Raw genomic sequence first — 14601 nt, forward strand, 5'->3', positions numbered from 1 at the left:
AAATAGTACTAAAATACTAATACAAACTAATGAAGGACCTAAACTTCAAGAAGTGAGTAGTGATATATTTATGCCAGCTTATTAGAGATTTAAAAATATTAATAAAAATTCAAATTAAAAATTTCAAGGAAATGATCTTTGTTTTACTTTTAGTTTATTTAACGACTAATTTTGCCACTTTACTCTTTTTTTTCCTTTTCGCCACAGTCGCCAATTAGAAAACTTTATGTAATGGTTAGATTTTTGAATAATGCAAAAATAATGAATTAATTATTCCTATACTTCCTTTTACATTCATCCTCTCACTCCCTAGCCACAACGTTATTTCCAGTTAAAATTATGAATTCCTTCTGCGTAATCATCTTGTTGGTATTTTGTTTACAAAAATATCTTTATCTATTTTGGGAACACTGTAAAAAATATGTCATATATATGCACACACAAAAGGGGAATAAATAACTTAGTGCATCAAAGTTTTGAAAACTTTCTAGTGTATCTAAATATTGAAATTTAGATTGGCATCGCAATAGTTAATCACATCTCTGAACATTAAAAAGAGTTCAAGAACCTTAAATACAGATACATGGAATGATTGTCAGCACAAAAAGGAAGTTTAAACTTAAAAGTTTAAACCCAAAGTGAGAAACAACAACCGTAAAGGAGCCGAATAATTAATCAAACGGTAACTACACTTATTAAAACCTAAAAGGGTTATTCTCCATGTCTTGCAAACTTTTCTAATCTTAAAGACTTTTAACCAATTATTTCCTACCATTTTTAACCTAAACCACCATATCCACTGGGATTTTCTTTCCCAAAATAAAAAACATTTGACTAATTCACCTACGTTGGCTTGTGAATCTTTACGAAAGTAGCTGTAAATTAAGGGGGGAAACAAGGTACTATTCACACTAAAAAAGTAGATGATATTGGCCTGATATCTTTGCATAAAGTGAAACAGTGGATTATGACGTTGGTGGGGCATGCAACGGGATGAACTGAAATTGACATAATTTTTCTTCTTTTTCTTTCCTAAGCTTTGAGATTTTTAACTTGTGAAGATACTGTGATGCATGCGCACAAGTGTAATAGTTGGTTCTTAACAACCGTTGCAAAAGCGAAAATAAAAGGGGTAACGTAATTAGTATTGAGAACCCACCAATAGCACTAAGTTGTGAAGCTTTCATGATTTTAATTTAGTGGTAATGTAGTTGGAGCAGGCCATTATTTTGTCCTCAGAGTTCAATCGATGATCCTCTGTGAAAACAACTGCTGGACACTTGATGCATCAACACAGCAAGAAGTGGATTCTCTGAGAGTATGATCGATCCTCATCCATGCCTTTTTCTTCTGCATCTGCAATTTTTCTGCAACTTGGACCCCCTTTTTTTCACTCTTTTCCCATCCTTTCATTATTACATTCAAAAATCTACTTAAACTAATCATCAACCCGCACAAAAGTTAACTAATCACAGGTTTCCAAAAATTTTCTAACATGTATTTTTTCTAAACATGCACATAATGTTTTTAAAATATTTGTGCTAATTTAATTGTAATTATAGTTAAATTCGATTTATTTAAAAGTTATACTTAAATGAGTTTAATTTGAGTAAGTTTTGTATTAATGATTTTAAATTTAATTTAATTTTATAAAATTAGAAATGTCTTTATATATATATATTATTTATTTTTTATTGGATCTTCTAACATTTTAGAATATTACACTTACAAAGAGTGAGTCTATTTGTTTCAGTAGGATTCATAGAAAACAATAAAATAATCATAAGATATTTCACTTATTTAGATAATGAAATAAAAAGTGAAAGGAGAGAAATTTTGTGTGAAACCCCACTTCAAGAAAACTTCTCTTTCTAAATGATTACCATTGTGTACACAGTTTGCTCTTTTAAAATTTTGAAAAATGATAGTTTGACCATCAATACAACCAAATTTTACCTTTCTGAGTTTCACAACTCTCGTGTTGTTTTACTTTTTGGTTGTAATCAACATTCCATGCTCATAGAGAAGTTTCTGAAATGTGCATGTAAATACTTGCTTTTACTATTTTAGTATGAAAACAATATACAATTATTCTGAATAATATATATATAAAACGTAGTATAATTTTCATGTTATAAAAAACATTGTAATTGTAAATTCTAATGAATTAAGAAAAATCACTGCCATCTAAATATTAAAACAAACTTCATTATTGTCATCATACGGTAAAAAGATATATAATTATTGAAAGAGATAAATCTGTTGAATAAAATTTAATGCTTCAATGGAATATTTTACGATATCAAAAAAATATTGAAGGAAACATTAGAAGTCTTTTACAATTCAGAGTTCGGCTTTGTAGTTGTTAATTATTAAATTAGCTTATGTATTAGTGCATTACGTTATAGCAGTGATTTGGCATGAGAATGGTTCTTGGTGGGACTTTAACTCCAAACCCATTTCTTGGCAAATTCTCCTTCCACCACATCAATTCCAACATGCAACCAATATTAAAAATGATGAAAATACCCTTACAAAATAATGAAATAACTTTAAATAAAAAGAGGGTCTGGACAAAAATTACTTTCAGAATTCTTTTTTTGAAAATATTCTGAATTTAGATTTTCAGAACACATTTTTTAATTCCAGAAATTTTTATCTGTAATACATTTTCAATTTTACGTTCTGGATTTTTTTTCAAAATATATTTTTTGACTTTCAATTATATTTATTAAAAATTCAAAATAAAAGTAATTTTTTAAAATTTTAAAAGATGATAGAGTGGATGTTAAAATTGATATGATATAAGAAGATGTCTATTTTCTTTTATCCTAAGCTCAGACTTCTTGCACCCTATGATTTTTACTTGCATCCGATAGATTTTTGGTGGCTGAAAATGAATTTATGGAATAAAATTAAAAAACTAAAATCTCATTAAAAATCAATTTCGAAATATATATATATTAAAAAAATTCATAAAACAAAATCTAGAAATTCTAAAAAAGTGGTTCTGAAATTCAGAAAATGGTTCCGAAAATCTAAATATAGAATATTTAAAAACTAAAAAAAAAACATTTTTATCATTTCACACAAGACATCGGGTGCAGGTTCAAAAAAATTAGGTACAGCAAGTAATTGCTAATAAGAAGACCCAATGTTGGGCTTTCACATAGAGCAAGGGCCCAAGAGACTGTATTGTAGATTAAAAAAAATAGAGGCAAAACGTCCATACAAGTAACTTCTACATAACATTAACGATATTTCTAGAGACTTAACACTTTTCTTATAGGAGATAACTTCTATGAATCAAATCACACTAATTTTAGTTTATAGATTTTTATTTTATTTTTTTATAGTAATTATGAAAAGCTTATCCAAACATATTCCAATTAAATGTAAGGATCTATTACCTAAATGTATTGAAGTATTTATAAATCCTATGATTTTTGTTTTGTAAAGTAATATGCAAATCGCACATCAAAATGCAAATTTAAATGATATAATTTCACTATTATTTGTTAAAATAAAACAATTTCATAGTTCTAAGGCAATATAAGATAGATACACATACAACTGTTACATAAGCCTGATATAACATCATTTTGATGGAGTACCAAGTGATGTATGATGTGTGCTAGAATCATCTTTCTCTGCTCTCTCTGTATCTCTGTCTTTTTCTTTATATTTCTTTCAGCAATCTAAACAGAGTATATGTTCTTGTACAGCATTAAATCTGTGCACTGCCCTTTATTCTTATCATGGATGAAAAAGAAAGACCTGGCTTTTTAATGTATCTGATTATGCACGAATTCGACAATAGGGTATGCATGTTATCTAGTGGACCAGAAGACAAATTGCTAAATCTTCGTGATTTAATTTCTGGATTTTAAATTCCAATGTACATGCTTTGAAATGCATGTTTGTAGTGATTTTTTCAGTTGTAGATGAAATGTTTCTTTCTGTAGTGACCTTTTTCAATATTTGTCCAACAACGAGTGTTAGGTGAGGAATGAATATACATTTTTGGTTTTTCTACTAATATTATATAGCAAAGTGACTGTGATTACAAACAAGTAAACCCCATTTTAGTATACACTCAAAATCAATTTTTATAACAATTTTCCAAACATCATTTAAATGCAGATCACACCATTTTTTCAAAATCAATTTTAACTAATAATTAATAAGTCATAGTGGGAGTGATGTGTGAAATGTATATGAGTCAGCAAGAGATTTCAGAAATTTTCACTCTTATAAGGCATCCTAGTGGAACAGGTGAACTGGTGTGAAAGAAAGCCTTGTAGCAGACTTTTAACAAAATTAAGGAACCATGTAGTTGCTTGAAATGCAAGAGGGATACCTATATGTCAAGATATGAAACCTTCCCAATGTGTTGCTTTTACCATCAAGTTATGTGAAAAAGTTGAAGTATATCTTGTGGAATAAGGCACTGGGAAATGTAAACTGGGCACCAAGCTATTGTGTGGTGATCAAAGTGTGAGATGAGATGCATAGCTGATTGGTGGAATGGCTTCTTCTTGTGCAAGGGAGAAATTGTTTGAAAGGGACAATATACCAGCAACAAATTTTAATTCATGAGTGACCTATTATGGTATTTAAAACGTCCCAAAATATATAACAGTGACCTTGCAAAATCTTCACCCTTGTCTAAGAAAAGCCTAGATGGTTCCTCTTCATCTCTCTTACCCCTCTTGTTATCTCCTCCACTTTACTTCTTCTGCATGAGCCACACCCACTTCTTCACCAAATGGGGTGGCTGCAATCCCTCCTCTCTCCACTGAAGAAGTTCTGGCTCCGCTTGAATTCAACTCAAAAGAAGAGTACGTTCCATGATCATGTTTTGTCAGCAACATGCTTATTTTGTTTTCTCTTATGTCTGCATCTAGTTTAAATCCAGCAGTGCCTGTGTCCCGCTTTTTAGATTGTTTAACCACTTTACACAAAGCTTCTATTTATTCTTGAACCGATCATCATATACACCAATGCTCTCTTTCTCTTTCACTTATTTACCATTTCATAGGGATTTGAAATCAAGTAAAAGACAATCCAATGTTCTAGGAAACGTGTTTTCTACACAAACACACTATACCTTTTCCCCTTGCTAACAGCTAAGGGCACTGCATGATTTGATTCCTTTTTCCCCCCACTTCCACATCATTCTTTTTCACATTTGTTTCCAACATTTCAGGAAGAGGGATTTACATTCTGTATGAAGATGTCAAGTCTTGCCCCTATGAAGACGTGCACGTCCTCTGGTCCATACTGGTGGAACCGCATTCACCTTCTATGCCATCCAAAAAAAATGAAGCTCTTGGACACAAGACAAAATTGAGAAGTGGCTAGTATTAATGTACATAATAAAGTATTTATAATGTTCATACTATAGAGTGCTTCTATCTTACTTTTACTTTTACTTTTTCCTTTAACTTTTGTAGCACCAGTAGCATAGAGCGACTCTTAGCTTTTGCTTTTGAAGCATTTACCAAGTTCTTATATACAAAAAATTACTTATCTTTATATCTTCTTGAATGATTTTGGTTTATGCACCAGTTATCAACAGTTGGAAAGTTGGCTTGCTGTTATTGGGGAGAATAGGGTAAGAAAGAAGAAATTGAAATTTATTTCTTAGAAATAGGTTTGTTTAGGTTAAGGCGTGTATATGAAGGTGTTGATATGGTACTTGGTTCCTTTAATTTCCATTGTTGAAGTTGACCTGTGAAAGCACAGACTTAAATTCAGTCAATCTAAAAATGAGTGACAGGATGTTAGGTAACAAGGAAACAGGTCTTCTGGTTTAACAGTGTAGTGTAATGTGCTGAATGTGAAAGTCTTTTATATCATACCTCTTCACAATAATGGAACACTTCACACTGTGTAGCAACCAGATAGCGTGGGAACTACATAATTTTTTTACAGTACAAAAGCTAATTCAATTCAAATCCCTAGCTTTCAACAAATTAGAGTAATCCATAGAGAAAAAGTCACTATTATGTCAGAAAAAAATTATTTTATATTCTTCAATTGAATATTTACTATTACAAAAATGATTTTTTTACACTCAACTCAATGTTTTTTAAAATTTTTAAAATTACTTTTAACATATTGTATTTTACTTATATTTTCATTAATATATTAGATTTTTTTTTATTATTATAAATATTAATATTTTATTGTAAGTGTAAGGTAAAGTGTCAAAATATCATCATCCTTACTATTAACTTAAATGACGTGATGGTTTATTTTTTTTTATTTACAGTATCAAATATAATATCACGAACTTAAATAACCACAAAATGAATTTCTACAACCATAAAATAAATTTCTACAACCCTGATTATCTCTATAAAACATTACATGGTTTCGATTTTTAAAATTAAATGTTAAAATAAAAATCAAATCAATCAAGCATAAACACTAAATAATATTGTTTTTTTTTATAAATATAATTAAAACTCTAAAGTGTTATTTTTTTTATGATATAAATTTGTCTATTTGAGATGTCAAGATTAAATCACATTATAGAAATTAAATTGAAAAATATAAAGATTTTAATAATAAATATAATATTTTTTCATAAAAGTTTAATTAAAAATATTTAAATTTATAAAAAAATTAATTTTAATTTTTTTTAAATAAAAAGGGATAAACTATGATGATATAAAGTAATCCCATTTCATAAAATCAAAACAACAAAAATTGAATGATAGTAAAATTAATTGACAATAACTCGATTCAAAAATATATAATTTTAAGATACTTAATAAAATAATTTTTTAATAAAAACTCAGTTAAAATTCTAAATAAAAAAGAGATTTAAAAACTTAATTAAACATGCAGTTAATTATGTTGTATATAAGAGCATTTTGTGGGAAGATTTACTTTTCCAAAAATTTAAATTAAAAACATCCTTTTAAGAAAAAATTGCAGCTTACATCATGGCTATTTATGTTTTGACAGCTTCTTCTGGCACCCCATACTAAAATCATATTTATTATTATACCCTTCAATAAAAAATATTAAAAAAATTAAATATAACTTTAACTTAATTTAATTTAATCTACTTTAACCTTCTCTCCCTTTCTCCTTCACTCCAGCTCCCCACACCTCCATCCATCTCCCACCTCCTTCAAGCTTTCTCATTCTCTCAAGTTCTCCATATTTCAAAGCTTTCATTCCTTCTAAAGCTTTCCCTTTTCACTCTCATCTTCATTTACAACACTTACATGTTAGTAATTTTATTGATTTTAATTTTGAAGTGAAATGTGGGCGGAAGGCACGGTGGAGTCCGGTAACCATTCGCATAAATAGGTATCAGATTACGTAATCTAGTAAGTTTTAAGTTAGGTTCCGGATTATATAATTCAATTGGTTTTTTTGTTAGGTTCTGGATTATGTAATTCGGTAGGTATTACGTTTTCAACGTTTTGGGTTATATAATCCGATAGGTTTATCCAATTATCTAGAAGTTGCATTTTTTGTGTTTCAGATTGAATAATGTAGTTTTGGTTTTTATGTGAGATTTGTACATTTTGGATCCGGTATACATATGGATTATCTAATCTAAAATACTGTTGTTTTTGGCACCGGATTGCGTGATCCGTTGATGGAGCAGATTACATAATCTGAAAATGAGTATTTAAGAGTCGATAACTTACTAAAGAAATAGGAGAATGACGAGTCAACCACTGTCGGCACTCACAATAGTTACCACCACCATCGCAACAACGCAGGTACCATCAGAATGCACCACCTCAACCACAAGCTTAAGCACCACAACCGTAACAGTGTACCCACCACCACAATAAGCACCTTCTTTTTCACTGTGAACAAAATGTAAAACAATACTTTATTTTATCTTTTTTACGGTTTTGATATTTTAAAAGTTTATGGAGATTCAAGAGAAATGGGTGAAGGAAGAAGCTATCTTATGTTTTTAAGTAAAATCACATTCACATCATCCAGTTTTAATAAATAAAGCCCATTTACTTTATATTTTTAATAAAGTAATACTCATTTATCTTATTTTATTTTAAAATATAATATAATTAAAAATTAACTAAAAATTATGAAATTTAAAGTTTTAAAATATATAAATTAAATATTTTTAAACAAAAATAAATAGAAAAAATACTTTTTATGAATAAATTAAGTGGGTGTCCCTTTAGTAAAAGTATAAAAAGGTTAATATAGGTAAATATAAGGATACAAGGAAGGTTGATGTGTATTTAAAAATTATAAACGTGTGAATATCTTACTGAAAAATTAAAATTAAAATTAAAAGAAGATGTGAATATCATTTACTATAATTTGATTATTGCAAATTTTCCTTTTTTTTCATGTTTAGTTGACCACTTTATAATAAGGCAGCAGTGTTTGTGTTTATATTCATTTATATTTATTCCTTTTATTTATATTCTATATTTTAATTGTACAATTTTCATTTTGTTTTAACCCATTTGTGTTTTAAAATATTTGATTAAATTATTTATTTGGATGGTATAATTGAACAATTTTTTTGTGTTTTAAAATCATATATGTGAAATTTATAGAACAGAAATTAACGTGTTAATAACTAAGAGCTGTCAATCAGAAAAAACAAGGAAAAGAAATGTATAAAACTCCCAAAGCAACAGGGTTACTTGTTTCTGTCCAGATTTTGTTTCTGCCGTGTGTGGGTGGGTGTTTTGCCTCTGGTAACCCTTCATCTCTTTCACTATTTCCACTCTCTGGGTTTCTGCTACCTTGTTTTCTTTTATCTCAACCTTCGATTTGTCTTATCTTGTTTAATGATACTATTGTTTCATGTTTCAACAAGTATCTTATACCATGGAGCATTATTATCTGTACCAAAGCCCATTTATATGCTAACATATTAATGTTGGAATTAGTGTTCCTTTTCTTGTTAACAACAAAATTGAAAGAAAAACAGTGTATCGCTAATGTTGAAAATTGCTGCCACTGCCTAGCTAAGTTGTAATGTCTGCCTAAAATCTGGAAAAAAAAATCATCTATTTCCTCCCCACTTGATTTTTGATCTATTTTGGTTTCATATTTCTTCCATTTTACGTTTTCCCCTTGAAAACTGTGGTGTGGGTTCATGCTTGATTAAGAGGTAGAAATCTGTTTGTTTTTCTTTTGTCTGCTGGTAAAAGTTGGATGTGAAGTAAGTATCCAATAAATTTATGTGATTTCTGTTTTCTTCTTCTTTATAAATTGTAGTTAGTAGGGCATGTCTATGTTATTTATCAGGGTCCAGGTTCTTTTCTTTTGTTTCTATACTGATCTCTCTAAAAATGACAACAATCATATGATGTAGTTGCCATCTTTTGAATTTGCTGCTTCTAGAATTAGAGCATGTATCACACTATAGTCTTTCTACCCTGAGCTCTCTAAAAATGACAACTATTGGCAGTGCACTGTGCACATGGTTTTTTATTGCCTTTTAAGATAGATAATTAGACAAACTACTCTGTTTGTGTTTCAAGAGCAGTTTCATCTTTTGAACAGCTATATGATTTGAATTCTCCTCCTCTCATGTCTGGAAGCTTAACAAATGTCAGCTTCAAGGTTTCTCCTCAGTAATGGCATCCTTTTGGGCTCCTCAGATGCCCCTCCAGTCAAAAACTTCCTTGAAACTCATCCAGGTACTTTCAAAATGAGTAACAATTTAGTAAAATAAGTAAATAAGCTATAGCAAGATTTCCTTATACATTTTCTAAACTTATTTGGCTAACTTCTGGTCCAGGTGCTTACACAACATCACGTACTTACAACAATGCCTCATGGTTGTTATTTTGGGAAAGGCACATAAAAAGACTTTCAGAATCTGTACAAATTCTATCAAATTCTGCCCCATGGCTTCTATTTAAATCTAATCATTCTGCAGTTTTGTCACCATCATCAGTAACCTTGTCAATATGGCAACCCACTGTTCAGTTGCTTGTTAATGATTCGATATGCAAAGTCTTGCCAATTGCTCTAAAAGAAAGGAAAGATTGTGAGGAGCTGGCCATTACAACTCTTGTTAGTGGTAATTTAGAGGAATTAAATGCATGTGAAACTGTTAGCAAGGAAAACATGAGTAAAATTCTCGATGTGCATGTGCACGTTGAAACTTATGTTCCTCCTACATTCGGTATTTGGGGAAATGGTGTACACTTGGCTTTGGTGGGATATGGGAGGAATGTTGCAGCTGCAAAATATTCAGATTGGGTAAGGTTAGTTTGTGCATTTTGAATTACATATTTATTTTCATCTTCTTGCTGTTTGTTGCGTTGATGTTCCTTCAAGTTCATAGTTGGAAATTCTGCTACAATACAGGATTAGGAAGCCTATGGAAAAGCTCAGGCCTCCCTCAGTGACGGAACTGTTGCTGTCAAATGATGGGGATCAGATCCTGGAAGGTTGTGTGACAAATTTTTTTGTTGTTTGCTGCAATGTGAGTTTATTTTATCTATCTATTTAATTTCTAACTTTCTATGTTACTATATTCATACTTATCTTATGCGAGATTCTATATGCCTATTTTTATTAGTGTGCATACTTATGCATCACTCTCCAAAATTGGAACCTAAAGTTGATGCTAAATACTGGGGTTGGATTGAACAAACTTTAATATTCTTGTGCATGTGTGGGGTTTGAAACATTTTATGAAATAAACTTATGCATTACTTCTGCTTTTAATGACAGGTTTGTGCATCTTTTAGTGTTAATTTCTTGTTTCATTTTAGGTTTGGAATTCAAATGATGGGAAGGCCCTGTGTGATTCTTTTGAAGTACAAACAGCTCCTATCAGTGATGGTGTCCTTCCAGGAACAATACGCCAAATAGTGCTTGAGTACGGTTTAATTATAAATCTTTCTGCTATATTTTTTTTTGACCATAAATAAACCATGCCCTTGTGTAAAATTGAAGTTATTTATATGGTGTATAGTTTAACAATTTGCTTGACATTAGCATAGAATTAGGGCTGTATCTCGTATTGCTAACAGTTAGACTTAAAGCATTGCCTTTCTGTTTCTGTAGTGTTTGAATAGTGTAGTTATGATATATTGTCTTCTTTGGTTTAAAGGTGAACAAACGTATATTTTTTTCCTTTTTTCTGCCTAAGAATTCTATTTTTTCTTTTCTTTTTTACATTCATATGGAGTTCTAATCTCTATTATAACAGTTATAAACTTAATTCTTAAATTTGGTTTAAAGGGGAGCCTTGCTTTCTTTAATATTAGGATTCTGTCTTGGCCACAGATGAAACTATATTATTGTTTTGTCAGGTAAATGTGATGCAGGAAGGGAAAAAGGAATAAAAGAAATGGGGGGCCAGTGTATAGGATAGAGGCTACTGAGAAGCACTAACAAGCTGTTTCTCGTGTGATTGAGCATTGACTTGCGTTATGTGCAGGATATGCAAGAGTGAAGGAATTCCATTTCGAGAAGTTGCTCCCACATGGTCAGAACATGAAATTTGGCAGGAGGCATTCATCACAAGTATTATTTTGGCTTTTCAATGTTTTCATTTATTTAATATTCAAATTCTTAAGAATCGCATGTTAAAATATACATTGGTTCTTATAGAAATTTCAGTATCTGTCTTGACGGAGTGTCAAAAAAGCCGATTGGTGGCAGTTTAAAGGGTGATGATTGTTTCTGTTACCTTTGAAGTGGTTCAAACTAATTGTTGGCCGCAAGAAATAAACACACTGCTTTCTACGTAAGGATAAAAATCTGTTTTTTAGGGCAGGTTTGAGCACAAACACTGAATATCCCTCTAACAAGGAACTCCCTCCTTCAACTTACACGGAATAACAATCTGACACCTTAATTTATTTTTACAAGTCCATAACACAACTTATGTAGTTATGTATGACTACAACTGTCATCACCTAGAAGATTAAGATAAAAGTAAATGCCTACTGACTTCCTAATCGTGAATTATAACTACCTAAATCAAATGTTGGCCTATCATATTCTACCATTCACTTGGGATTAATGTCATTGCAGATAGCTTGAGGCTTTTGCAACATGTGGATAGTATTCAGGTTCCAACAGAATGGAAATCAGCCCATTCTAAAACATGGGAGGAAATATCATGGACAAAAAAGCAATTTCAGGTGGTATATTTCTACTGGTGCTGCAATTTATTCAGTTTTTTTAAATGATTTTCTAAACTAGAGTAACTGTAGGGTGGACCAGGGATGATCACAACTGTTATCCAGGTAAATTATGTATTACTTCTACATAAATTTAAAAGGGGGGGGGGGGGGGGGGGGGAAAGCAAGCAAAATAAAATGCTAATCTTCTGCTATATATTTACAAGCAAAAAGAAAACTTTATTCAAAAATCAAGCTTTGCTCGTCTTTCTAAGATTTCTTGCTTCTTAATAATATTTCACAACATTGCAATCACAAAACCGAAATTCCCTTTCTTTTAACCAGGAAAAGATTATGGAGAAAGCAGTTATGGAAGGGTACCCAATAAGTAACATATATGCATGTTGAAGATCCCACTGAGTTGCTAATATGGTGGGATGAACGGACAATAGTTGACTTCTCCTTCTTTAGTTGGCTTGTACATTGCCAAATTCCATATTTCCTTGGTTCATCAACTACATGACAATTGAATCTGAAGTCTGAACAACTTCATTAATTAGTCAGAGACCGAATAGAGAGAATTGGAACAAAAATAGAGAATCAATCTCTAATACTGAGGTCTGGCACTATTTTATTTTCTCCCCCATACTCTACTTATGTGAACATTATTATCCTCTTGTATCTGTTTATATGGAAAAGGACTTGAACGAAAATATAATAAAAAAAGCTTCTTAAAATCTAACTGTTTGTTTTCAATTGTCGAAGAAAAAAAATGGGAAGCAAGCCAAAGTAAAGCTGGATTCCCATAACTTATCAGAGAGCATATACGCTTTAGCCGAACAATCCACAATAGAGTTTAATTCAAAGTATGTTCAAGTTTTACATCCCAGGATAAGACTCTTCTGGTGTTGCTCACAACTCAAGCATTCAAGTCATTGACTTCCTGCTCCACCATGTTAATTACCATATGAGAAATAGAATGATACAAGTTTCCTTATACCATGATTCTAAGTTGGTTAAAACTAGAACTGTCCAAAAGGGTTAAAGCTGGATGACATCTCCTTAGATAGATAGTCCACTAGTCTATGAAGTGGGTTCATCTACTCCTTGAATCAAGTTGGTTATTTAGAAAAAGAAACATTTTTAACTTTATGTTCATGGGTTGACATACTTCAAAAGGCTCTATGGGCTTGCCTGTGGATCTACTTAATACTTTTTGTTGTAAAATAAAATCATATTCAGGTAATATAAAATGCAGAAAATCTGTGGGATTGATGTTCTTGTTTTTGTTTTTATCTTTTTTTCTCCATGCAAATGTTTTAAATCATAACTCCAAAAAAGAAATCTGTTTTCATTTTAAATTACAAATGTCATTTAATTTTTACCTTTTCAGTTTTCAAAATTTGCGTAAGAAACTATGAAAATTTAATAAAAAAATCAATATTCTTGTACAAAATTTTAGAAGTAGGAAAAAAAATGAAGTGTCGCTTTTGCAATTACAAAATAAAATACTTTCTTAAACTAAACCACATTATTTACCAACATATCATTTATTGGAGTGAAATTCAACTCCTATGTAAAAGTTTGGAGTAGGCAAAAGAAATTAAAAAAAGTGACTAGGACGGAAGATTCAATCAAAGTCAAATTAACCATAGCAGAAAAAAGATACTTCTTACCAATAATAATAATAATATAAAAAATAAAACACTTGATACTTTTGCTTTTTTCCTTGCGACTTTTTGAAGCCACAAAATAAAATAAATAATCAATGTAAAGATGATTAGCTGTGCTCTCTTTCCTAGCAAACCAAAAGATTCAATTTAAGTTAACAAAAATCTGGCAGCATGACAAGAGATATTTGGCTGTTAGCAGATGAGCCAGGTTTCAAGTTCTTAAAAAAAAAACAGTAAAATATATGAAAATGTCACATGCAAATATGACAACAGGATTGAACTTTGTCTTTAAGCTGATTGACAAAATCAGATTACGACTATTATATTGAAAATATATATGAAGCTATTTGAAGAAACCAGAGCAATAAATTGTGATTTTGTTCTTTTGATTTTAGCTCTTGTCGTGGACATAATCCAAGTCCAAAGATCGGATAACACTAGAATGTTTTTCTTTTTCTTAAAATGTGTTAGTTCCATAAGATCTGAGATTATATAACTTTGTAAGAGGATTCTTTGGCACATTGCTGAGCTAATGCATGCTAACTCAACATGCAGCTATTTTTTTATATAAAAAGACAAAAACTTCAGACATATTTATATTAAGAACTCATTTCTTAATATTTCACCCCTTCATCAAAAAACAGTCTTTGAAACATGTTTTTTTATTGGTTGAGATTCATTTGCAGTTATAAAACTATGAAATTTATAGAATGAGTTTAAAAATTCCTTGATTTCTACTAACAATAAAATATTTTAAAAATGTGTTGCTGTGGTAGTTGTTAGCCTTTCTCAACAAACAAAACAACCCTACTTGGTTC

General features: G+C 30.6%; 2 protein-coding genes across 16 annotated transcripts; both read left to right on the plus strand.

Moving 5' to 3' along the window:
• The first annotated feature begins 4636 nt into the window (after positions 1–4636).
• Positions 4637–5538, plus strand: LOC150025750 (uncharacterized). Its single transcript, XM_090305100.1, has 2 exons — positions 4637–4841; positions 5210–5538. The coding sequence occupies exons 1-2, from the start codon at positions 4769–4771 to the stop codon at positions 5362–5364; spliced, it is 228 nt and encodes a 75-aa protein (XP_090161226.1). The 5' UTR covers positions 4637–4768; the 3' UTR covers positions 5365–5538.
• A 3049-nt stretch (positions 5539–8587) lies between these two features.
• On the plus strand, positions 8588–12852 carry LOC137828306 (D-aminoacid aminotransferase-like PLP-dependent enzymes superfamily protein). Of its 15 annotated transcripts, none has more exons than XR_016523307.1 (9): positions 8588–8714; positions 9529–9665; positions 9767–10238; positions 10342–10459; positions 10752–10858; positions 11295–11508; positions 12022–12131; positions 12204–12236; positions 12456–12852. XR_016523307.1 is itself a non-coding variant. In XM_068634807.2 (9 exons), exons 2-9 carry the CDS (start codon positions 9575–9577, stop codon positions 12516–12518), a joined length of 1080 nt encoding a protein of 359 aa, XP_068490908.1. In that variant the 5' UTR covers positions 8588–8714; positions 9529–9574; the 3' UTR covers positions 12519–12852. The 15 variants fall into 15 exon arrangements, 5 of the variants coding, with proteins under 5 accessions (XP_068490908.1, XP_068490911.1, XP_090161186.1 ...); XR_016523314.1 differs by having other exon boundaries at positions 9767–10233; XR_016523311.1 differs by having other exon boundaries at positions 9767–10233; positions 11423–11508.
• Positions 12853–14601: the final 1749 nt, after the last annotated feature.

Source organism: Phaseolus vulgaris, chromosome 7 (assembly GCF_051622355.1).
Source record: "Phaseolus vulgaris cultivar YP4 chromosome 7, ASM5162235v1, whole genome shotgun sequence".
NCBI lineage: Eukaryota > Viridiplantae > Streptophyta > Magnoliopsida > Fabales > Fabaceae > Phaseolus > Phaseolus vulgaris.